Below are 26478 nucleotides of genomic sequence, written 5' to 3' on the forward strand. Positions count from 1 at the left end.
GTGAGATTTGGGTTGTTTCTTCCTTCCTTTCACTCACGTGTTTGCATATTTGCCTTCCTGTTTCCTGTGACATTTAAAAATGGGAAAGCCCCCTTTGTAGCTTGACATTTTGAATTTTAAAGGATTATCCGGAGGACAGGGGAGAGAGACTTATGTCAAAGCCTTGAATGCTGCTTCGCATGGACATATGTGATGATTTGTAAGTGTGAAATAACCACTGCAGATCAAACGCCACAAAGTTAGCGCATTTCCTAAAAAAAGCCCCCAATACACTGCAGTGAAGACTATTCACATCTTGGAGGTGTTGTGTGCTCTGTTCTTAATGTTGTATTTAATTTGCTTTGATTGTATGCTTTCGTTTCAGATTTACTTTGGGTGACATCGAATGGTATTGGGTGACATCGAATGGTATTTCAGCTTGCACAGTAGAACTTTCCCTTCTTCCCCCTTGTAGTCCACCAAGGTGGGGAGAGCCTTTGAAGCAAATTTGGGGGTTGTGTGAGAGGCTTGGGGGAGGGAAGTATTGTCATGTTCATTTGCACAACACTGGATATCATGCATTGCTTTTTACTGTACATTGCCCAGAGATCTTTGTTTTATAGGGTGGCATATAAATGCTGAAAACAATGCGTTTGATGCTTATGCTATAGCAGTGCTCCAAATTAGTTGGCTCTGTTATGGAATTCATATCAGAATTGTAAATCCAGGGCTATAGCAAGGTGCATATCTGTCTTGTAGCGTGTACCTTCTTTTCCAAGATGCTGCAGCTACCTGCTTCCCTCCTTCCTCCTTTCTGTAACAGCTGCTGCAGTTAGTGTCTTTTTCAGTATTATAGGTTTATTATGCTAAATTTGTTTTCTAAACTGATGGAAAACCCAGTTCTTAAGTTGTGATTCTATTGCACATGCAAGGAGGTACATCATATCTTCATATAGTTACCTGTTTTGATAGAGGAAGTTTGTTTTAGGCTTGCTAGCCCACCCACTCTTAGCAATCTCTGTTGAGGATAGGACTGTTAAATTATCAAATCAATTCAGATTATTATTAAATTCACAGACCAATAATAGTTGGTGCAAATAGCCTCAGTGGCCAGAAGTGCCTTTTACCAGCTGTACCTGGTGTGATAGCTATGATCATTCCTGGACCCAGAGAACTTGACCACAGTAGTTCAGGCGACTTCAATATTGTATTACTGTGGAGTTTCTCTTGTGCTTGGCCTGGAAACCGTAGTTAGTGCAAAATGCTGCAGCACAGTTTCTGACAGGAACGGCACCTCTGCTCGCAGATCTGCACTGGTTGCAGATTTGTTACCAGGCCAAGTCCAAGGTATAAAAAGACCTTAACTGCTGCTGTTACTGGTGCCACAAAATACTTGCTCAGCAACTGAAAAATATTCAGTCTTTTAGTGTGGCAGCACCTACACTTTGGAATGCTCAACATCAGGTAGAAACCTTCGCTCTACTCTTTGTTTATGCAGGACTATCCAGACATGTATATGCTGACATACTTTTAATTTTTTTGGGTTAATCTTAATTATTTTAAAATGCTTCATTGTTTCAGCTGTTTATTGATACTTTGGGTATTTCTTATAAAGAGTTTAGAAGTTTTCCTACAACAAAGTGTATATAAATTTTATTTTAAAAAATACACAATGAAAATAATGATCGTCACAGAGGAGCCAAAGAGTTCCTTACCATCTGTTTCCTAATCTGTGTTCAAAGTTTAAAATTGAACTTTTCGTTGGCATAGGAGGGTGATCCCTTAAACAGAAAGATGGCTTTGTAGGTATTCCAGGCTGTGTTCTTAATAAAAGGAAAAGTCAGCTTCTAAGGCCTCCTTTATACAAATTACAATATAAAAGGACATAACCCATGGATTCTACCTTTCTAGTTCCACATTGACATTCATTAGGTGCAATTGTATTAAATCAGCTGGATAGAAAAACAGAGGGTAGACCAGTAAGACAAATAAGCGTAAAGGAAAGAAAGGCACCTACTGATGTCCCAACTTTGAAACTGAATCCAGATTACAAGAAAAAGAAAAGTCTTAAAAGGATCACTACTTACTCAATCACTACCAATAGTATAGAGCAGGGGTCGGCAACCCGCGGCTCCAGAGCCACATGTGGCTCTTTTACACCTTTGCCGCGGCTTCGGGGCAGATACTAGCGAGGGGAAGAGGCGCATTGTGCACCCCGACACTCCCCACTGTGGCGGGCGCTGTACTGGCTGTGACGTCGCATGGGTGCGTGCGTTAGTCACGCACTGTCCCAACGTCACCTTCCCGCCCGCCCGCTACATTGTAAGGGGCATGTACGCTGGTCACTGCATTGAAAGGGGGCATGTACGCTGGTCACTGTTTTGAAGGGGAGTGAAGAACACACACACAAAAAAGGTAACTTGTTAATTTAACGTTTATTTCTATGAGGAGGAGTAATTCTGAGGGGGTCAAACAAAGAAATAATAAAAAAGTGACAAAAAAGTTATTTTTATAATGACGAGTTTTGCGGCTCCCAGTTTTTTTTCTTCGGAAATGGGTCCAAGTGGCTCTTTTTGTCTTAAAGGTTGCAGACCCCTGGTATAGAGAGAGAGAAGTCTGGATTTCAGGGAGGAATTGTTTGCTGCATATTCTTGTTCTGAGTGCTTTGCTATCATACATAAAGAGCAATGTGAGAGACAGTGCTGTTCGACAGTGGAATTTGCTGCCAAGGAGTGTGGTGGAGTCTCCTTCTTTGGAGGTCTTTAAGCAGAGGCTTGACAACCATATGTCAGGAGTGCTCTGATGGTGTTTCCTGCTTGGCAGGGGGTTGAACTCGATGGCCCTTGTGGTCTCTTCCAACTCTGATTCTATGATTCTACTTTAAATTAGAATTAGTTCCCTCTTCGCCTTTCTTTTTTTATTAACTTGACTCCTTTGAGGGGCAAAGCCAAACACAGAAAAACTACTTTCTAAGAACCTGGTTAGAATAAGTATTAATTTGCAGAATTTTGCCACTTTTCTTTGATAATGAGTGTTTTGAAGTGTTGGGTCCTTCCTGTGAAGTCCTTTTGGTTTAGCAATATTGGCAGTTAACATTTCAAAATTATCTTATTTTGCTTTTGGATAAGGAAAACTGGCTGGTTTATCATACTTTACACATTAGTTTTTCGATTAACTATTTTATTTGATCCAAGCATCATAAAATTATATAAAAAACTCTTGAGTATATTCAGATTGTGTTCCATATGGCTGGGGTGAAACTTCTGGATTAAAATTAAAGGAAAGAAGTAGAGAACCACCGGAGCATGATTTCTGTTCTCATCCTGAAGCAAAGTTCTTAACCCGAGGTACTATTTCTGGGTTAGCCGAGTCTGTAACCTGAAGCGTATGTAACCCGAGGTACCACTGTATTTGGATCCACATGTATATCCAATTTACCTTCAGATTCTTTAAAGTGCGAGAAGGCATTCAGGGTACAGAATTGATGGTCCTCCAGATGTTGCTGGACTGTAACTTCCATTATCTCTGACCACTGGCCAAGGGCTGATGAAAGTTGGAGGACAAAAACATACGCAAGACCACAGATTCCTGACCTGTGAAGGAACAGCCCCCCTTACAAGTTAAAGGGTGGCTGGAAGAGGGAAAGTTGGACTATGAACTCAACTGCTCCTTCATGAGACTCTGGGTGGCATCACTAATATGCGTACATGCTTCTGCACTGCTCTGTCGTAAGTGTTCCCCACAATCCTAGAGCTGTGTGTGTGTGTGTGTGTGTGCGCGCGCGCGCCCTTGATCTCTGCCAGGTGGAGGCATCTTTGGGTAGTCAAGGCTTTTCCCCCTGTGCCCCTTTCATCCCTCAGGTATTTGTATGCATATTCACCACTTCACATTTTGGCACCTAGTACGGTGTTTCCCAGGTGGCACTGTGGGTTAAACCACAGAGCCTAGGACTTGCCGATCAGAAGGTTGGCGGTTCGAATCCCCGTGACAGGGTGAGCTCCTGTTGTTCGGTCCCAGCTCCTGCCGACCTAGCAGTTCTAAAGCACGTCAAAGTGCAAGTAGATAAATAGGTACCACTCCGGCGGGAAGGTAAACAGCGTTTCCGTGCGCTGCTCTGGTTCGCCAGAAGCAGCTTAGTCATGCTGGCCACATGACGCAGAAGCTGTACGCCGGCTCCCTCAGCCAATAAAGTGAGATGAGCGCCGCAACCCCAGAGTCGGCCACGACTGGATCCAATGGTCAGGGGTCCCTTTACTTTTACCTTTTACAGTGTTTCCCAAACTTGGGTCGTCATCTGTTTTTGGACTACAACTCCCATCATTCCTAGTTAACAGGAACAGTGGTCAGGGATGATGGGAATTGTAGTCCAAAAAAAACAACGACAGAGACCTAAGTTTGGGAAGCACTGATCTAGTGCATCTGCATGTAGGAGACACCAGTAGAAGGAGGGATTTTAATAGGCTTTCTTGTCATCTGAAGAACAGAAAAGCCTACAGAATAATTATCCCATTTTCTCAGCTACACTTGAGAAGGAATTGGCTAACAGCCAGCCATATTTGCATAAAAAAGCCAAATGTGTTGCCACAAATTCAACTTCTATATCATTGGAGACCAAAGTACCAGATAGTGCAAGCTTAGATTATTAAAATTATTTTTTAACTAAAGGATTGGAAGACAGGAGGTGACTTGATTGCTATGTTTCAAAAGAAGTATCATTGTATTTAACTATAAGAGGAAAAGAAAACCAAACACGTGTATAAAAAAATTACCTTTCTACCATTTTGTGCTAAGTCCTGATTAGAACAAAAATACTTGGGTTGGTCCTTTTTCTTATTCTTCCAATTGTAATACTTGGCAAGTATCATTAAATATAGGGACACATCTGACCCATATAAGCATCTATCCATAACAAATGTGGAGTGTGCCATAATTGGAAAGCCTCCCCGTTCCCTTTGTTGGAAGCTAAAATGTATCTGGATACTTTTACAGAATAGATAAGCTTAGGGCTGAGACTTCAGCTTTTTAGGAGGACATATGACCACCCTCTTGACAAATGGGGCACAAACACAAGATACTGGCTCAGCGCCCAATGCTGAGTCTTTAACCCTTCAGCAGCAGTATTTATGCCAACTGCTTTATTAGCACAGTGTGCCATAGGATTGGCCGAACACTTTAAAAACAATTCCCAATTCCAAAAATCACACAGAAATAAAAAAGGAGCTAAGAACATGCAATTATCTCGTCATGATGAAGGTACATAAACATTTCTGTTCCCATCATTAGCCCATTCTGCATCACTTGTGTTGTTTTGTGCTTGTCTGATGTGTCAAAGTACTGTGATGAGGACCCTTTCTACACTAGCAGTACCTTTGGTCTTTGAACAGCTAAAAATTGGCTGATGGTGCTGCATGTTTTTAAAGCATGATATATATACTGGCGCACAAGGTCCTGGATGTTTTTGGGTCCCAAGTGCTCAGAACCTCCCTCAAGAAGCCCTACCAACCCGACCCTGGTGAGGACCTGCCCTTTGGCAGCCTGGCAAGAAAACGTGCGCGCGACCTCATTTGCCTACGGCCCTACGAGGATGTTCAACGCAACTTAACGAGCCAAGTGCCCGCCGCGGCTTCGGCGGCGCTTGTTCCCAGGCAGGCGCGCGCGCGCGCGCTCATCGGGTAGGAAGGAGCCTGACTGAAGGGGAGCAGGACCTGCCATTTCCAGAGGCGGGCAGGGGGGTCGGGCCGCAGCCGCGGCTCTCCGGCAGGCCCTGCCCACCGTGTGGAGACAGGCCCGCTCTTTCCCCGCCCCCTGCCAGCAAGGGCTCGGTTCCCTTGGTAGCGACCGCAGTAGCGGCGGGAATAACGGGCAGAGCCTGAGGCACCTCCAGGATGTCGCGGCCGCCTCGGCGCGCCGTGCAGCTGGCGCCGAGCTCTCTGGCCCTGGTGTTGCGCCGCCTGCAGCAGCACGAGGAGGAGGGAGAAGCGCCGGCGCCGGCGGCTGCTTCCCCGGGCGAGCCCGAGGCGGAGAGCTGCGGCGACGAGGCGAGCGGCGCGGCCGTCTTCCAGGCGTTCCGGCGCGCCAACGCCGCCTGCTACTGGAACGGCGGGCTGGCTCGCGCCGTGTCGCGGGTGTGGCTGCAGGGCTGGCTGCGGGGCGGCGTGCTCTTGCTGCAGGGCCCCGCCGCCCCGCTGCAGCTCCTCCGCGACGCCTGGCTTCGTAGGGCGCTGCGCCCGCCCAAGGGCTTCCTCATCAGGGCTGTGGGTAAGCGAGCGAGCGAGCGAGCGCGCAAAGCAAGCAGGTTGGCCAAGCCAGGGGCGCAGCTTCACCAGATCACCTGCGCAGCTGGGGCTCCGAAAAGAAGCCAGCGCGCGTGCCCAGCTCCGTCAGATTCTCTCTTGGTTCCTCCCTTTACCTTGCGGGTCCGATCCTGGCTCCGTTCCTTTCTCTGCCGGATTCAACCAGAACCGACTCCTGGACTCTTTATTTGCCAGGTTTTGCTTTAAGCTGATTCTGGGCCCTTCAGGTTTTTTATTTGTTTAAGGATGCTCTGAGTCCTAAAGCACGTGTGATAGTAAGGAAGTGCGTCTTGAGCACATGCTGAGTGTTTTTCTCCAGCTCCAGACTCATGTACAGCTAGTTTTCTCGTCTCAGGGTTTCTGATGCTAGACCAACATACCCAAGCTAAGGAGTTTGGATCTGCCCAGGGCTTGGTTGAGAGACTGCTTATGTTCCAGCTACATGTGGGGTTGTATACCTCACTGCTGTTTAGGTTTTGCTTGTTCAGTAGGCTTCCACTTCTGTGATGGAATGTTCCTCTGGAGCAGATTCTGAGGGTGTGCATGCAGAGAAAAGAGAAGTCCCATTGCAAGAGTGGGACCCCATGCACAGTGTTGGATACGACCCTTATAAAAATGAGTGATAAGCATTAGGGGTTGTTTTAAAAAGCCTGGTAGTGCCTTCTGCATGTGTAATGAACAATTAATGTGTGAAGAGTGAACACAGACCTTATATAACATTTAGGAATGCAACATCAAGGGACGCTGGCTGGAACTGATGAACCTGATACAGCTACCAGGTGGAATTTGCTCTACATGGGGACTATCCCTATGTGATGCACTGTGGAATACTTTCTCTGGTACTAAAAACTCGCTCTCTTGTGTATGTTTGTGGTAGTGTAGACTGAATGGCCCTAATGAGGCACTGCATGTTAACGGTTCACTATGTAAATTATTTTAAAGCAGCCTCCAAGCATACACCTGGGGTCTGCATGCATTCAGAAAAGGTTGCTTCCTTTCTCTCTCTTTCAGCCCCTTCGTTCCATAATTCCAAACTCCTGTCGTTCTGTGTGGTGGGAAGCCCTTGACTACTGTAACTCTGGCAAAGAAATATAGGGCAAGAAGTAAGCTGTTAGAGGACCAAGGTTTTATTAAATAAAGAAACCAGTGGAAAGGAGCACCTGGACTAGGCATTTCTTCTTAGGCTTAAGTGATCTGAAGCAAAAAAAAAAAAAAAAAAAAAAACCCAAACCAAACGAAAATCCTCCAATGTTTCCTGTCAGCTGGGGGTGCCATTTTGACTGTAATCTCTTCATTGCCTAATACCTAATGGGTTCCTTAACTCACAGAAAGAACCTTGCGCTCATGCTATTGTGTGTAGGGAGATGGAGGGTGGGGAGAGGGTAAACAAGGATTTGTCACACACTGTAGGCGCTCCGAAGGTTAATCTGTTCCTTTCTTGCTGTCTCTGTGGAGCTAGGGAGAGCATACTGCTTTTTAATTGAAAAAGAGGAAGGGTCTTTTATTTCAGAGAGAAATATGCTCCTCCGGGGGCACTCATGTGCCCTCTTGATAAACAGCTAACTTCTTTAAAGAAAAGGGGGGGGGGGGGAAAGCATTCAAACAGGATGAAAATATTCTTGTTTTAACCACTGAGATGTTAGCAATCTTTTGCCTCGCCTCAGTAAAAGAATTTTTTTAAGACTTCCTACATAAACTTAGACACTTAAATATTTATATTTGTGTGGTTTCGCTTTGGTGAATATTAATCTCCCTTGGCCCTGCAAAATGGGGAGCTTGTATGAGTTTGGTGACACCTGTGTGCATAGTAAACCCAGTATTGTAGAGAAAACATTACTGTTGCCTTAAATGTAGCAATATTCTGCCATACTCTCTGGTGTGGTACTCTTGGTGCCATATTAAGTAAAGCCAACATATAAAGGAAATGGTTACAAATGCAAGAATTCTATAAACATTGTTGTAAGTTTTCACTTAACAGCTATCTCCTTGATCCTGCAATTGGATCCATATGGGAGACTCTGGTGCCCATACAGAGTCCTGCTGAAGTTAACCGCCAAGTAATACAATTCCTTCAGTGTTAGCTGTTCAGGAATTTCTTGCAAGTGGTCTCATATTCAAGTGCTGAAAATCCATTGAGAAGATGACTGCACAGCATCCTTTGTTTTAAAAAAACTTTCCCAATTAAAGTAGCTGAAAGTTAGTATTTCCAGGTTTCTTGCCTAATTCTACAACTCTGTTTATCTTAAGTTTGTTAATGTAGAATGAATGAGTTTCAAGAACTGTACTGGTGATGCTCTTATGTGACTTCTTATGTCCAGATGAAACAGGATGAGGCAAAAGTGCCTTGATTATTTGAGAGTTATTCTCCTTCTTACTTCCTTGCTTCAGCCTCTGATTACCATCTTAATAAGGCTGAGGTTGATATTGGTAGAATCTCTGGCTAATCATATCTGTAGGGGTTTCCTAATATTGTACTAACATCACAAACATTCTTAAGAAAAATGCCAAATATTAAGTGATTCACATTTATCATTCTATGCAACAAGTATGTAAGAATGGCCAGTTCTTGAGTCAGACTAGAAGGTGGCAAGGTCAGTGGGCAGAATTTAGTTTGTTGTTGAACCCCTATATATAGAATGATGAGGTGAGACAACTTAAAGCACAACAGAGGCACCTATACTTTTCCACTACAAGGCTTCATTTTTAAATGAACAATCTCCTTAAGAGTTACACTGATTTCTTCCCCATGTCACTTGAGAAAGATTTACCTATCTTCTTGCCTGTGTGCTGGAATATTTTCTCTTTTTCTTTATCTGTTACATGCAAGAAACAGCTACCCTTTTACCCTTTGTGGTGTTTGTCATTAGTTGATAGGTATTTTATTGCAAGGGACGCGGGTGGCGCTGTAGGTTAAACCACAGAGCCTAGGACTTACCGATCAGAAGGTCGGCAGTTCGAATCCCCGTGACGGGGTCAGCTCCCGTTGCTTGGTTCCTGCTCCTGCCAACCTAGCAGTTCTAAAGCACGTCAAAGTGCAAGTAGATAAATAGGTACCGCTCCGGCGAGAAGGTAAACAGCGTTTCCGTGCGCTGCTCTGTTCGCCAGAAGCAGCTTCGTCATGCTGGCCACATGACCCGGAAGCTGTACGCCGGCTCCCTCGGCCAATAAAGCAACATGAGCATCGCAGCCCCAGAGTCGGTCACGACTGGACCTAATGGTCAGGGGTCCCTTTACCTTTTATTTTATTGCAACACCAGTATTTTCACACATGCATGTCCATAACAAATTACAGTTGGATTATAGCAGGGGTAGGCAACCTAAGGCCCATGGGCCGGAAGTGGCCCATGGAGGCTGTTTAACCGGCTCACGAGCCACCCCCAAACCGAGCCGCCTGCTCAGCAAGTCCCCGCGCGCTGCGCTAAACCAGCACAATGTGGGGACTCTCTTCCACGGCTCCAGATTTTTGGCATCTTGGCATGCATAGAAGCGATTTCTAGCGCCATGGACATGCGCAGATGTGATTTCTGGCGTCATGCCGCACCGGTCTGGTCCATGGAGGATCTCCGCGGGAGTGATCCGGCCCATGCCCAGTAAGCCTTGCCGACCCCTAGATTACATTACTTTACTGAGGCTTCCCTTAACAAAGCACAGAGAAGGGTGCTTTGGAGTTTGGATTACTGATTATCTTGGATCACTTTTGACATGGTAATGTGGCCGTCCGTAGAGTGGTCTTAGAAAAAGGTAACAGATGTGTTATGCACAGCAGTTAATCATTAAGCAATATCCTAGTTTTATGTCAATTTACAGGCTTGTTTGAGCCTGTGGATCTGAGGTGTATACATATTACAACAAACTACCTCAGCTTATAAAGTGGTAATTATTAACACTCGCACAGCAAAAATTGGAACAATAACTTTCTACAGAAGTGAAAGCTGAGAGCTGTTTATCCAGTGAGAGTCCTTTCAGGGCCCTTCCTGACGATAGTGTGCCCCTCTCCCTGTTTTATTCTTCATAGCCCCATCTTGGTCCAGTGCCAGTGGCACGATAGCCAGCACCTGCGTAATGTACTGGGAGTGTAGCTTTGCACAGAAGGATAATATTTCTACTTCTCCCTCCCTTTTAAAAGGAGAAGATATGAAGTTCTGCACTAGAAAGGCAGAGTGCATAGCTTCCAGAAAGTTAAGGAAAAAGAAACCATAAGGACCTCAAAATTGCAGAGCCCTGCAGTGTTAGAAACTCAGATAGATAAGCTAATTGCCAAATGACACCTTAAACCTGGGTTATTGTTTAGGCACCATTCCCCCAATAATGCTGCTGCTGCTGCTGCTGCTTCTTAAAACATCAAATAAAACAATACAGAATAAAACAAATTCAAGCTTCAAGGAAAATATTTCAGATCCTTCTCTAAGTGACATGTTGCTTTCGCCATGTTTATTTACTACGTAATTTATATAGCTGCCCCATAGCAAGTGTGGTGTAGTGGTTAGAGTACTGGACTAGGACCTGGGAGATCAGGGTTCAAATCCCCACTCAGTCATTAAGCTCTCTGAGTGACCTTGGGCCAATCACAGCCTATTAAGATACCTCACAGAGTCGTTGTAGGGATTAACTGAGAAGTGGGGGTGAGCCATGTACTCTTTGGAGAAAAAGTGGGATATAAATGCTATAAATAAGCTCTTCTGCTAACCTGCTTAAGAAAGCTGGAGTGGCCAGGCATATGGAGATGTCAACCTGGCATCCAGAGATCTCCACATGGTTGCAATTGGACCCGCAGCAGTCGCAAAACGTGCCTGGCTCCTGGTGCCTGGCTTATTTCTAATACTGCTTTGTTTTTTATGTTTTGTGGGCCATGGCGATATCCACAGAGTTCTCCTGTGCAAGCCTCATTATGATGCTCTTGCGGCATTCCTGTCTACAAGAATAGGATTTGTGCAGGACATTCTGCCGCTGTCCAGGCAAGCCAAGCCAAGGTGCTTTCCTCACACTTTTAATTTTACAACAGTTGAAAATATTGTGCTTTCAAAGCTCAGGACTAACATTAGAGCTACATACCAAGCTACACAGGACAGACTCCTTTGGCCCAGTAAGCCATCTCCTACTCTTACATCTGTTCCTTTGTGTTTTCCCACTCCCTGTGATGTCTTTCATTCCTGCCTCATTCCATAAAAACATCCAGTTGCCTGTTGAACACGTTCCTGTGACTTGCCCTTGTGGCTTTTACCTTATAACGTGTTCCATATGTTTGCTGGGCTTTGAGTGAAATGGTTTCAATTTAAACCTGTGGTTCCTTTCACTAACCACCCCCACCCCAAATATATCCTTAAGGGCAAGAACAAGGCCTATGTTATATAGGAGCTTCAGGAACACAATCGTTTGCCGCTGACTTTTGTGCCTCATATTTTGATTGCTGAGCCCAAATAATCCTTCCTTCCTTCCTCGTTTTAGCTATTGCTTGGTATCGTGTTCTAGGTATTCCTGCATATCCTCTGGAGTACTTTGGTTTTAGGTTTCTTCAAAAATCAATGGCCCCTTTCTGTTGCTGACACAGTAATTTAAGAGATATCAGTCCTGTGAGATGGCTTGTGCTTCATTTTCCTATTCTGCTACGCTTTCTTAGTCCTATTCAGAATTAGGACTGGTTCATATGATCACTAACCACACACACAGTTCCTTTGCCTTGCCCAGGACAATTTACTTGTGCCAAACTGAGGGCTCCAGCAGAGCCACAGAACAATGTGCCTAAGCATACTCTGTGTGTGTGTGGTGGAGCTCTCATAAAATATTTGACATGGAACGACAGAAATAGGGGTCCCCACAGAAAAGCAACCAGTAATGTGCTTAGTGGTTAAATAAGCCAGCCGTCTTTTGATACAACCTTAGTGGCACCAGATAACCTTTTTTGAGTTGAGGGGAAAACAGTGAGTTATGTGGCATGGCATCTCTCATTCTCCTTTGTTGGAATGAAAGTACAGCAGTAATTAGGGAGGCCCAAGTGCAACTCTCCACTTGGCCATGAAGCTCACTGGGTGACCACGGGCCATTCATCACCTCTCAGGGTAGCCTTTCTTACAGGGTTGCTATGAGGATAAAATGGTAATGGGGGGGGGGAGGAAACCGTGTGTGCCATTTCCAGCTTCTTGGAGGAGAGGAATATAAATTAAGAAATAAATTAGCCAAAAAAGAGAGAAAGATTGTGCAACACACTGTTTCCTGCAGTACAGGCTTCCCCCCACTTATGTGGGGGTTATGTTCTGGGCCCCTGCATGCATAAGTGAAAATTGTGCAAGTGGGGGAGCATCTTCTAAACATAATTCCTCTAAACATAATTTAAATGCCCTCTCTGCATTTAAATCCAGCTTCCCTTTTTGACAGCAGCCCATTGTGTTGCACTAAACTTTTGAGGGTCCCCCAACTTTCAGTTTGTTTTGGGGGTGCACGAGAACCAAGGTTGGGAGGGGTGCCAGAAGGTACTTTATCCCATAACACTTTAGATCCTAGCCACTATTTGTGGGGAATATTTATATGTTCATGAACCAGTTCTTTGTCCTTCTGTTAAAGGAACTGAGAAAATTTTCACCTGGTTAAGAATTAACCACCTTTTAATTGTCTGGTCTTGAAATTAAACCTTTATCTACAGAGGATAATAATTAAAAGGCAGAAAATTAACAGATGTCAATTAGTGACCCTGTAATTAGTCCTGGGTTTAGGTTATTGATGATAGATGATGTTTGTGGTACGTTATGCTTAACAGTGAAATTGGTGCTATATGCCACAAAGGCTTGTTGTTAGTAAACAACTGTAATGCTGTCTTGGTTTGGTTTCAAAGTTGAGAACAGGTTTAGAAACAGCCCCCTCCCTGGTCCAAGTAGCACTGGCAGTGATTGATTCAATTTCAGTGCCAGTTTTTAAATATTTATCTTTCATAATTTCTGTTTGAAATAGGATTTTGCCAGTGGCCACCTTTTAAATTTTATGGCATTTTCTGCAATAGTTAAAAAACCCCACCATAAAACAAGTAATGGGGGGGGGGTAACGAGGGGGGTTAAGAAAGAAGTAACGTATTTTTTTGCTCTATAAGACTCACTTTTTCCCTCCTAAAAAGTAAGGAGAAATGTGTGTGCGTCTTATGGAGTGAATGCAGGCTGCGCAGCTATCCCAGAAGCCAGAACAGCAAGAGGGATTGCTGCTTTCACTGCGTAGCTATCCCTCTTGCTGTTCTGGCTTCTGAGATTCAGAATATTTTTTTTTATTGTTTTCTGTTTTCCTCTTGCTGTTCTGGCTTCTGAGATTCAGAATATTTTTTTTATTGTTTTCCTCCTCCAAAAACTGGGTGCGTCTTGTGGTCTGGTGCGTCTTATAGAGCGAAAAATACAGTAATTGATAATGAGGGAAAGCGACAGCTTTGGTACTGGGAAATTAAAATGTGTATCATCATTTTGAATATTTGGGCAGCATGTGCAGTCAGGAGCATTACATTGGGATGTTAAAATGCAAGGGAAATGTGTGTTTTGTTAGCAGCACACCTGAGCTTTGCTTAAATGCCGAAATATTCATGAAACTTGTTCTAGCCACTTGTTCTGTGGGACGTGTCGTCCACCAATGCCACATGGGCTTAATGAGGAATGGCAAATGAGCAGACGGTTGTGTGTTTTTCTGCTGCTTGGATTCCTTCCATGACTGCCTGCCTTTCATCCGTGTTTTGAACCCACCTGGCAAACGAGCATAGGTTTGAAAACTCATGGCCCATTAATGCTGGACTTAAGAAGTCCTGTTTTGTTTTGAAAATCATTCATAATCATTTCATGCATTCGTACGTTTTAATGATACTCTTATGAAAAACATCGTCTGAAATCCACAGAATATCCTTGTAATGGATCAAATAGTTGCTGAAACAGTCTTTCAAATACTTTTGCTAATGCTGGTAGCTTCTGCCTCATTAAAAGGCTAGCCAGGGAAGGCCCGCAAGCAGGTCAAAATGAAAACAACCAACCCTGTTTGTTCGCACCATGTGGAACTTAAGAGGTATACTACATCGTAACATACTGTTTAAGCTCCTGAATCGATCTGAGCCTTCTCTTTATGCTGTTGGCAAGAACAACATCCTGTGACAATTAACAGAGCAGAGAGTTTGTTTTAAATCTGTGCTTCTTGGTTTGGAATAAAACAAAACTAACCAGTTTTGGCCACAGAGAGAGGTGGCCAGGGGATGGGGGAATGGGGATGAAAGCCATGGTATTTAAAAAGTAGGTGGGGGTTGGTTGGTTGGAAATTAACTTTGAGATGGAATTGGCATCAGTCATTATTCACCTATTTAAATCCTGAGTTAATCCTATACTCCTGTTAATGGAGGATAAGGTTTTATTTGATCCATTTGACTGGTGAGGCAAGAGAAAGCCAGTCACCTAATAAATCGCCTATCACTGCCAGACAGATCTGTGAATACTCTCATTGCACCTTTTCTCTCTCTCCCTTTTAATTAGCAGATGAGTTAATAAAGGACTAAATGTGTGTTGCAATCTGCAGCACGATGACAAGCCATCATATGTTGATGTAATCTAAAAATGGGGAATTAAGCATAAATACATTCAGGCAAGCAATTGAACAGTGGTCAAGGTAGTTGTTTAACTGAGCAGAGATGCCCAAGTACAGTTATACCTCGGGATGAATACACTTCAGCTTAAATATTTTCGGGTTGCGCTCCGCGGCGACCTGGAAGTAACAAAGCACATTACGTCCGGGTTTCGCTGCTCACGCATGCACAAACGCTCAAAATGATGGCATGCATGGAAGCGGCGAAATGTGGCACGCGCAGATGCCCAGTCGCGTCCTACGCTCGCTTCAGGATGCGAATGGGGCTCTGGAATGGATCCCGTTCGCATCCAGAGGTACCACTGTAATCAATTAAGCTTCGTTCTCATACTTCTTTTATCACAACTTTAATAACCAAAATGATTGCAAAAGCATCCTTATCTAATACATGGTGCTTTATAAGTCATCAAAACCAGTTACATCATGGTACAGTAGAAGGTTTTGGTTATTTTAATTTACTTGGATGATCTGGTGCCATTAAAAAAAAATATTAATTAACAAGCTTTATATACCACTTAATCATGAAAACTAAGCGGTTTACATGAAAATGAAGTCAAACTTAACTTATGTAGCAGCTAACCAAACACTGCAGCAGTGAAGAGAGTAGAGTGGGAAGGAAGCTCATAAGCAGGAATTTTGGGGTTTGCCATTTATCCTAAGCAAATGGACTCTACAAAGTTGAAGTCCAAGGCAGCAGTTAAGCAGTAGAATAAGGGACAGGCAGAGCAGGAAGGAGGGCAAGGTTGCAGTGAATCGATCCAGCAAGTTGCTGCAGGAAAGTCCTAACAGTGATCACCAATGAAATGCCCAAGACCTAAACTGGCCTGGAAGAATTTACAGCTTCATTTAAAACTCCTAGCCAATTGGGAGACTTGGAGCTTCTATTTAATATGATTCCTCATTCGTGAAGCTCTTTGAGTTACAAATTCAAAAGAAGACTTGCTACATTATTAAAATACTAATTAAATGTGGCCCAAATCCAAAGAAAGCTTAATATACAATTGAAATCAGGAGGACCTGTTACTTGCTGCTATTATATGTCCCATTAAGTTCAATGGGACCTCATAGTGTGACTTTCTTTGGATTTGAGTGCAATGCAAAACATTGTGTTAGAAGAACTGGGGCAGTGGAAGAACTAGAGGCAAACGGGCAGAGGTCTTGTGTAGAATGGAGCATTTTTGGAAGAAAGGAGGACATTGTAAAGTTTGTGCTCCATACTAATCTTCAGTCGTAACCCCCACCCCAGGAAGCTGGTCATGTAAGGAATAAATTATTAATTCTGATGTCCAGATATAAATAAATAAATAGAAGCACCACCTCCTCACAAAGATACAATGCACAAAACGCAATTTCACAAAGTTATACAAATGTCTGCAGCCAATCTAAAAACAAGAAAGAGGAAGCTACACATTACAGAGCCGTCCTTTCCCTAAGCTTCAAAGCTTGCCGAAGAGTGTTAGGGTAGGGCAGAAATGCCTCTCCACTGGTGGAAAGGAGCTTTGCCCAGGAGGGCAAGGGACATCTACTACACCCACGAAAAGCTCCTCTGGCATTGCCTGCAGTAGCTAACATGAGGGCCTGAAATGACATTCTGTGGGCTGGAATAAAGGAATCTCTTCATTCCTCCAAGAGGCTTCAGGCCTGGGCTCATCAACTACACCACATTGACGCTGTCATAGTCAATTCTCCCTCACTGCTTTCAGTGGGGTAGACGGCTTTACAAAATATGGATTATCTGGGCCAAAAAAATAAATACACCCCCTCACAACATGTCTTGCTTTGTAATTGGTTGACAATCTACCACTTCACTCCCACCACCACGTATTTATTATATATTTATTTTATTTGCCACTTTCTACCCAAGTCAAGAGTGATTTGCAGCAGTCGAATTAACACAAATACGGTTCATACAAGTACAAAAGTTAAGATCAATAGCGGCACACTAAAAGTGACCATTCACTAAAATCATCCTGCCCTTTTAACAGGGAGTGCTCCACCTTTCAGCTTATAATGTCAAGTTGCCACTGATGGTTCCAGTTACCATCTGGCCGGAGCTTATATTTATCTAAGCATTTATTGTTTTGCAGTGGTCCAAATGACATAATTAGCAAACCGTTCTGTTATGTGACTTGGGAATCTCACCACCACATTGCAAAACTTGTTAGAATTCGCCTTTAATTTCTAATGGCTAGGGCTATATTTATTCCTCACACATACAATCTAGCTGTGGCTCTCTGGTAGTGTCAGCTTGCTTCCTTTTCTTTTTCGAGAAAAGTTGCTTTTCTCATTACCACTCAGTGCATAAGGGAGGTGCTCCGAAAGGATCTCTTAAAATTGGGTAAATGGGTTTTAAATTGGAAAATATGACTCAATTAAAAGTGATGTACCTGGGACAAGAAATCCTAACTTCACTTATGCATTAATAGAGTCTGGACTGGTAGTTCCTGGCCAGGAAAGAGATGTTGGAGTCGTGATAGCTCAGGCTTCCTCAGCTTTGGCCCTCCAGATAGTTTTGGCCTACAACTCCCATGATCCCTAGCTAGGAGGACCAGTGGTCAGGGATGATCGGAATTGTAGTCTCAAAACATCTGGAGGGTTGAGGAAGCCTGTGATAACTGAATGAAAATGACCTATTTATCTTTGTGCTGCTGATGAAAACTGATTTAGGCTGCACACTTACCTGGAAGTAAGCCTTATTTAAAACAATGGTATTTACTCCTGAGAAGACGTGTATACTGTTTGCTGGGCGCAAACACAGCAGCTGCTTTTTGGAGGAGGATAATTTAGTGCAAGGGAAGCGAACAAACAAAAACCTTTATAAATAAATAAATAAATAAATAAATAAATTCACACACACCACCTCTGTGGCTGCTATAAAGTAAAAAAACAAATTGTTGTGAGATGCAGTTCTAGATCTTCCAAGTCTCCTGTAATTTACTCCTAAGCATAATCAGTATTGTGAACTACCAAGTATGTTCAGCTTTAATAACCTTAAAGTTGAGCTCTAGTGTATAGCAGATCTGTTGACCGTAACAGATTTGCGCCGACTCACTCTACATCTGAATCAGAACGTTGAAGGGAAGACAGAAATGTGCTACCTGCCCAGTGAAGGCACCATTAATCCAGCAACACTCAAGTTACAAGGACAGAACAAAACATCTTTTTATGTTGGTGAAGCGTATCTGGAGACTTTTTCTTCCCTATGTTTTGTTATCTGACTCTTGTATTGCAGATGACTTTCCCACATTGAGTTTCGGTATATGCTCTGAAAATGCGTTCTCAGATTTCGCATGTGTAAACAATTATCTGTGTTTGAGTAGACTGGTAAAATCATTTGAGGGTCAATAATACATGAATTTTTGGCAGGTTGCCTAGGCTGGAGTTTGTGAAGTTCTTTTTTAAAAAAGTTACTTTGCTCACTGTAGAAGTTGAGCTGTATTTTTGCAATCAATGGGGCTTGCATTTGCTGTACCTGATGGGTGCCAGGTTCCTTTGTTCTGGGCCAAAACAAATATTTTTGTTAAGCTTTAAATATATTGTTATGAGAAGTGCCATGCCAGGAGGTGTGTTTCATTTCTGCCACCACAGATTGGTAAGCACTATATTCCTGTTGGTAACCAACCAATAATTGCTAGGTGCATGGGTTTCTGGTGCCAGGTCAACATATTTATAGGATTGTTGAAGCAGAGATATGACTTTATGTTCACATTTGTACAGACACCAAACTAGATGTGTGGATACACCAGTGAGTGGAATACTTTCTAAGTAAAGATGGTACTTCTGAAAGCTGATGGCACAGACTTGTGCAAACAGAAGTCCTCCTGCAGTGCTTCTGCTGATGGAACTTGTTAGTGCATCCTGCTCAAAGTCTTTGCAATCCAAAATAGCTATGGATATGAACAGTGACCCCAACTGTTGTGAAGTGTGTGTTTATCCCCTATATGATTCATTTGTGTAGATTAACCTTTATAAACAGATGGATAATCTTGATCTTTCAAGATGCCCTTTCATGATGGGTCCTGCTGTGTTTGTTAAGCTGAAAAATATGAGGGCTTGAGCAATGTGTTAACAACAGCCCGAGAGAAGCATCATTGGGAAGAAATTATGCCACCACACATGCTGATGCTGGTCTACCTTTTGTTTGAAACCTTGGCTTTTCCTGGAAAACTAACTTTGTAATACTGTCAAAGATACAAAATAGCCATTTTAAGGTGTGCTCTGCAAGAAAATGTGAAACCAGCTTTTCCATTTACAGTAACTAGCACCAATGTTATACTATTCACAGTGTTTTTTTTCTTGAATTCCCGTTCCACACAAAGCAAGCTGACACTGATTTATACACCTGCTGGTAGTAGCTTAGCAACGTCATAGAGGAAATTCTTAGGAACTTCTCTAAACACATTCTGTTAAACAGAACCATTGCCAGTTGTAAAACAGAGGTCAAGAAGTGTTTAACAACTTCTTCAAAAGGGACTGTTGTTTATTTTGTTGACTTAAAGAGAAAATAATCCTAAAGAGGCCTTTTCTTGCCCTAGCTGTAACACAAGACAGCTGTTTTGAGTAGGCTACATTTGATTTAAACCTCAATTATATTGCATTACTCATTGAATTGCATAAATGTCTTGGGAAGAGTCCTGTAACACCTTCTAAAATGTTTAAACAGACTGAGTGTTTCACATAGTTCCAAGGAAAACTTAGTGTTTTCACTTCATATGGTATGTATTTGGGAGGAAAACCTGAGAACTTATGTGATAGTCTAAGCATCCGAAGACACATATCTGCCTGCAGCATCTGCTTAACATGCTTCAAGATGTTTGTTTTTGAGCTACTAATTGCTAAAATGGCTTTTATTTCTTTAGAACTATGATCATTTATCCATCATGCTGAAGCTAAAAGAAGCCAACATTTTGAAAGGGCATTAGGGGGAAAAAAAGAAATACTGTATTCCAAAGTAGAAAGGAAGTTCATTTCTTCCCCCCCACACCCCTTTCTATTCCTTTTAGGAGATGTATCTCCAGTGCACATGAATCCCATTTCACAGTCCCAGTTCGTTCCTTTGGCAGAAGTCTTGTGTTGTGCTATATCTGATATGAATGCAGCTCAAATTACCGTTACACAGGAAACCTTACTGGATCAGCTGGGGAAACATTACCCAGGTAATCTGTTAAATCATGGGTTGTTGACACTTCACATAAACATTGGACTCAAGGGGGTTTGCAGCTAGCAGAGTGAAAGAATGCATGCTGTCTGGGACCAGGAAAGCAATTAGAATTCCCTTTGTAAATCAGCAGATGAAAAACAAAACACAGGATCTAAGTGTTCTAACTCACACTGCATTACAAATCCGGGCTGCCAGCTTGCAGTCATCAAAATTCATGGGGGTTGAGGGGAATTAGATATCAGGAGCATAAAGATGGTTGTGTGAAAAGAATGTGGGCAAAGAATATACCAGATGAGCAAACCTACATCCAAAAACTTTTAAGTAGTCTTTAGTGTGTGTATTTTTTTAAAAAAAAGATCCCTCATTAGGCAGCACCCAGGTGCCTAATAATATAATATCCAACTTTCCTTCACACTTGAGCACAGGAATGAGAAGCCTGCGTCCCTCCATACTTTGTTGAATTTCATCTCCTATCAGCTGCAGCCAGCACAGCCAATGGTCAGAGATGGGAGCTGTAGTTTAACAACATCTGGGGGGCCACAGGTTGTGTTCCCCTACCCCAGCTTAGCATGAGTGAGAAACAGAACCCAGGATGAAGCAGTGCAGATATGAGATGGGTTGATTCTCAGCGGCTGAAACCCCTAGAGATGGAGCAGATCCACACACCTCTTTTTTCTTCCCCCTCATCAGAATGAATGGCAGCCATTCTGTGTGGCAAAAGTAGCATGCTGGAGACAGCTGTAAATATCGGCACTGAATGGCCTGGCCCTTGTACACTTTGTGTCTGCAGCGTGGAGAGCATGCAGGAACCTCCACGCAGGAGACTCCTGTGTCAGTCTTCCTTCCATGTATGTCCCACTCATCATAACTGCAGGCAGTTTGCTGATTTACAAATAAATGGATGTTATGAGGCTTCACCATTACAAATCACTCTTTGCTGAACTGGAGCGGTAAACTTGCCTTTTGCTTAGTCTAATTGAGGGAAATGAAGTTGTGGGAGGTGGCTCATATTAAAACAATGAGTTTAGCTACATCTGTGCAGAATGTGCCTTTCCCTCCTGGACTGTGGCAGAAATCAGAACCTGACTGCACTTCCATTTTTGGGCCCAAGCACTTTTCTTGGTTGCAAATATATTGGCAAATTGCCAATTCTGCACTTCACTTTGCTTTGTTGTACTGCCCATACTCTTGAGTCAAAATTCACTACTAATCTGAAGGGAATTGTAGGATGTCAATGCCGAGTAAGCCCCCTTTGCCCTACCAAGCGTGTTTGCTTCTTAACTCTAAAAATGGCTCAGTAATTTGTGTGGTGGGGTTTCACTAGCCATCCTGGGGACTCCAATGAGCCTGTAAGGATTGATGACGGATTTTGTCTGCAGGTCACGCATTTGAAAAACCTTCAGTTTGGAAGCATTCTAAATGAGTATTTTATTGTTCATGTTTTAAAGCAACCCCTTTAGTGTGTATTTGCTGCCCCCTCTTGTCCAACCGGGAGAAGGCATATTGCCTTTAGCATTAAAGGAAGACAATTGTTCCATATAAAAGTCTATGGTGCATCCATATAAATAAGTTAAAGTCAGAAATCAGTTAGCTGTAAGCAATTAAAATCAGAAATCTGTTAGCTGTAAGCAATCCCCCCCCCTTTTCCATTTGGAAAAAGATTGGGGCTGCAGTTGTATGTGCACTTACTGAGGAACAAGTCCCATGAAACACAACAGTAATTTAGTCTGTGAAAGCACACACAGGAGCAGGCTATAACAGTGGTTTACGGCATAAATTTGTTCTGACCCAGAAATGTGGTAAGATAATTTTTTTATTATTATTCACTATGCCACAGAAATGACTAATATTATGCTATCATCCCTTTTATTCTAGGTATTGCAACTCCCACACATGATATTCTATATAGTACACTTGGGATGCTAATTAAAGAACGGAAGATATATCACACTGGGGAAGGATATTTCATAGTGACCCCAAATACATATTTTATCTGTAATAATGCTATGAAAAACAACAAGAGGGTCCTTTTGGAAGATAATTGCCCTCAAGAGCCTTCTGTTACATACCTTGTAAGCGTGGAAGATGCTGCAGAACTTCTACAAAATAATTTCCCTATTGCATCCCATTGCAGATCCTGCCATTGTTTCCCTGGGCAGAGTGCAGTCAATGAGCAACATGTCAGCCCTCAGCCTAATGGGAAAAGTCAAAAAGGGTCTTGTGAATCCAGATTTTCAGTTCAGAATCAGGCCACCAATACACTTGTTGAGAACCGTTCTTGTGGAGCTGCTCACTATATGCAGTCAGGGAAAGAGAAGGAGAAGATTAAGAAGTTTGGTCTTAGCCTTTTCTGGCGCAACACTTCCAAGAAAGAAAAACCAAAAAAAGTGCACACTTCATTTTCCGCCCAGTTTCCTCCTGAAGAATGGCCAGTCAGGGATGAAGATAATTTGGATAATATCCCACGTGATGTTGAACATGAAATTATCAAACGCATTAACCCTGTGCTGACTGTGGACAACTTAACCAAGCACACTGCACTGATGCAGAAAATAGAGGAGCAGAAAAAATATATCAGTAAAGGAACCTCTACAGAAGTGTTGACAATGAAGCACAAACATCTTCCCAAAGGGTTCACTCAGAAAAAACAAAATAAAGCTGCAAAGCATCGCAGGAAACTGCAGTCCAACAAAGAAAAGCACGTTAATAAGTCATCAAGGGAGTTTAAAAGTGATGACCAAATACCAGCTAATAGCAAACTGGAAAACTGTATTGAACATCCATCATATTGTATTACAAATGAAACTATAGTTTGCAATCAGCAGTTGTGTGAGGATGCAAGCAACGTTGAATCTCACTTTATATACAAAAAAGAAGTTACTAATCCATTTAAAGATATTTCTTGTAAAGGGAATAGGTCAGCGAAAGGACATAGGAGTCAGAAAAACTATGATGTAAAGTTTGGAGCTCCAAGATCAGAGAAGAATTTCCCACAGTCCTGGTCTCTGGATTCCTCAAGAACTGTGGACTGTAAAGCTAAGCAGTCAGCCAGCATCAAATGTGACGCTGAAGACGACAAAATGAAACAGTTAAATTACCTACAATGCAAGGTTTTACAAAAAGAAGTCAAATATAGTTGTCTGGAGGAAAGTGCAGCTTGCAAAGGTAATTTGCATAGAAGGGCAACCCCAAAAAGTATGGAGATGCAGGCAGTGTCTAACACTGCATTTGTGGATGAAGCAGTAGTGGAGAAAATGCATCCTCAGAACTCCAGTCAAACTCACCAGTGTGATCAAACTGGCTTGCTGGGTCAAACAGCACACCAACTAACTGATACCCATCTTCCCAGTGAGGGAGATGCTCAACAATTTAAACAATCTGAAAATATTGTTGCTCACAGACAAAATGATAATTTAAAGAGTGAGTGTACCAACATGAACAAATGGCTTGAGTCTGTTAACCCACAAAATGAAAAATTCACTTATGATAAACCAACTCCGTATCAAGAATTGGATGATGGTAACACTTGTAGTTCTCTATATCATGGTGATGAAGAGCAACATGATGTGGATTTGTCCAAGCTGCAATCCAGCCAACTCCCATATAATTATTCAGATACAGGGAAGTGGAACAGCATAGAAGAAGAACAACTGAGCTCAACTGTGTTGGGAAATGGAAGTGTTAATTCTGACTTCTCAAGGTACAGAATTGATACAGATGGGGTTGGTCCCTGTGAGTGTGAAGAAAATGAATTCCTTGGTTTTTCTAGATCTAAGGATAGCTTAAAAGAATATCAGAAGATGAGCCTAGAAGGAGGAAGTTGTGTGTGCCACCAGCTATCTCAGTTTGCCTACAAAAGCAATGAAGAGCGAGAGGATGTTTATGAACATGGGCAGACACCTGATACTGCTGAACCCTGTTTGTTTGATTTCTATGATGTACATGAGGCAGAGACCAGAGTTTGGCAGAAGTCAGTACATGAAGTGGGTGGAAAATTAGCATCCTTGATGCTGCCACCAAAAGGCTGGGAAATTAAGACAAATGATACGAGAAAGCAACAGTTGTTGGATAAAACTGATGCTGCAGTTCTAGATCAGTGTGTCCAGTATGAGCAAAACCACTTGGAAGGGACGGGAAACCACAGCATAACAGGAGACAGCGGGATAGATTCTCCAAGGTAAGAACAACTGTTACAAGTGACTTTCTTAAACACAAAGAATGTTAATGGTATTTCTTGTACACATATGTGAATCGTACTTTAAGGGATTTTTTAACAGGGCTTTCAGCTGTGCACTGGAAAAATGCAGATTGCCTATTGGCATAGATAACTCTCAACTCTGTTCACATGGGCCTTTCAGGATCTTACAAGGCTGGGAAAGCACAGTCCTATAATGAAACATGGCATTTTCCTTGTCCTTGAATGCAAGGAGTCCTCATGAATGCTTGGATAACTTTGCCCACTTAAACAAACTTTAAAATGCAATGCTGTAATTGTCACATGTGTATAAATGGTCAAATCATGTATACCACTACTAAATTCTGAATGGCAAAGGTAGGCCATTATATTCAGTCAATCCTGATGTAAGGGACCTTACTACATGCCCAAGTGTCTGCAGGGATAGCAGGTGGCAGTACAGAGTACTCTTACTGCAGCACAGCAGGTGGAAGAAGTCCTCTTCTCAGTACTGTCACTGTACACTTGCTTCTGTTGCTCAGGAACAGCACCGATAAAGGAAAGCGGAAATCGGGTACTGCAGGAAGGCAAGAAAAGGCCAGGCAAGATATCCCAGTAAGTGGGTCTGGGCAAACTGTTGAGTTAAATGATGTATACTATCCTTCACCAACCTGGTGCCCTCCATATGTTTTTGGCCGTGGCTGATGAGAGTTGTAGTCCAAAACATCAGGAGGGCATCAGGTTGGTGAAGGATGATGTATAAGGAACACTTGCTGGCTGCATCATATTATGACTCCATATTCCTTACCCTTCAATTGAAATAAATACTATAATTTCCATAATATTCTTGAGCTGATTCAAAATAAAAATGACTTTTTTGTACTTGTGTGCCACCCAGTATTTCTTTTAGTAATTTATGTAGAAATAAGTCACTCTGAATGTTTGAATGTGGAAAAATAGGTTTCTTATTTAATTTTCTGTTTTACAAAATAATAATTTTTAGAACACAAAGTCTGGCATCTGCGAATTCTGCCATCTTAGATGGACTGAAGAAAAGACGAAGTTTTCTCATGAACTTGGAAGGCATAGAGAAGACTATACATAATGGAAAGACTCTGACACGAAGCTCCTTGCTTCAGTTGACTCCAGTCATGAACGTTTAATTTTTCTTATCAGGTTTTGATAATTCCTTTGTAAATATGTTAATATATTTACTGTAAATTCTTTGAACTGTCATATACATTAAAGTAGGTAAGATCATTATATTCTCGTAATATGATGTATTAAAACTTTGTAATAAGCATTTTTTCCAGTGACTTTTTCTAATGTTTTATTTCTAGTAATAAATTATATTGCAGAATTGATGATCTCAAGTTGCACTTCATTCCGATTGTCTCCACAAACCATTTAGGATGCCAACTTGTTCCAAGAGTCCCATGACTGTGCTAGATCAGTCCAAGCAATGATCCTAAGGGTATTTACTGATGCACCTCAAACCAGGAATTAGTGCGCACGCACGCATGCACACACCCTTAGCTGTGCAGTGATTCCAGTGAATTTGGTGGTCAGGATAGACGTCCCATCTTCACATAACACAAGTTTATTTCAATTTGCTGCCACAAGGAGATGATGGCCACTGGCTCAGATGCGTTTTAAAGGGAATTAGGCAAATTCACAGGGTACAAATCTAGCTGATTTTAGCCATAACAGTTAACTAGAATATCTGTGTTCAGAGACAGTGTATCTGAATACCAGCTGCTGAGGACATACAATACAGAAGAGAGCTGTTGCCTGATTGGTTACTGTGGGAAGCAGTAGGATGCTGCACTAGATTTGTCTCTTGAGAAATTCTTAAGATTCTTAAGGTATCATTAGAATAAGGTCAACTTAGGAAATACATGATCGTAAAAAAAGAGCCAACTCCAAGGGGCGGAGGGGTCTTCGCCCCCCAAATATAATATTTGAGAGGACCAGGCCCCCTCCAAAGTTGATGGGCATTGCCATTTAAAGTGTGTGTGTGTGTGTGTGTGTGTGTGTGTACGCGCCTCATCCCGTGATTCAATTATGCGGGGCAGGGCTTACCTGGGCCCTCCATATTTTATTCAAGTTGGCCCCCCTGCTCTGGGCATATGCAGAGTGCAAATTCTTCAGCGAAGCGGGGGGGGGCGTTTCCTTACCAAAACCCTACTCATTTTAAAGTTTTGACTTTCGGCTACTTTAAAGCGTGGGAAGTGGGGTGGCGGTGGTGGCTGCAGCACATAATCGAGAAGTGGGGGGAGGGG

General features: G+C 42.6%; 1 protein-coding gene across 2 annotated transcripts; it reads left to right on the plus strand.

Annotated features, from left to right (window-relative positions):
- Positions 1-5660: 5660 nt before the first annotated feature.
- On the plus strand, positions 5661-26192 carry STOX1 (storkhead box 1). Of its 2 annotated transcripts, XM_079976252.1 has the most exons (5): positions 6140-6237; positions 7284-7375; positions 19865-20017; positions 21898-24199; positions 25200-26189. In XM_079976252.1, exons 3-5 carry the CDS (start codon positions 19885-19887, stop codon positions 25357-25359), a joined length of 2595 nt encoding a protein of 864 aa, XP_079832378.1. In that variant the 5' UTR covers positions 6140-6237; positions 7284-7375; positions 19865-19884; the 3' UTR covers positions 25360-26189. The 2 variants fall into 2 exon arrangements, with proteins under 2 accessions (XP_079832377.1, XP_079832378.1); XM_079976251.1 differs by lacking the exon at positions 7284-7375 and having other exon boundaries at positions 5661-6237; positions 25200-26192.
- The last annotated feature ends 286 nt before the right edge of the window (positions 26193-26478 follow it).

The sequence above is a fragment of the Podarcis cretensis genome (genome assembly GCF_951804945.1).
Source record: "Podarcis cretensis genome assembly, chromosome: 5".
Classification (NCBI taxonomy): Eukaryota; Metazoa; Chordata; class Lepidosauria; order Squamata; family Lacertidae; genus Podarcis; species Podarcis cretensis.

Bases quoted from the DNA above. Each gene is read 5' to 3' on its own strand.
- STOX1 (XM_079976251.1), top strand. From the start codon at position 5,865: ATGTCGCGGCCGCCTCGGCGCGCCGTGCAGCTGGCGCCGAGCTCTCTG. The intron at 20,018-21,897 runs GTAATCTGTTAA...CTTTTATTCTAG, and splicing joins GCTGGGGAAACATTACCCAG to GTATTGCAACTCCCACACAT. The intron at 24,200-25,199 runs GTAAGAACAACT...AATAATTTTTAG, and splicing joins AGCGGGATAGATTCTCCAAG to AACACAAAGTCTGGCATCTG.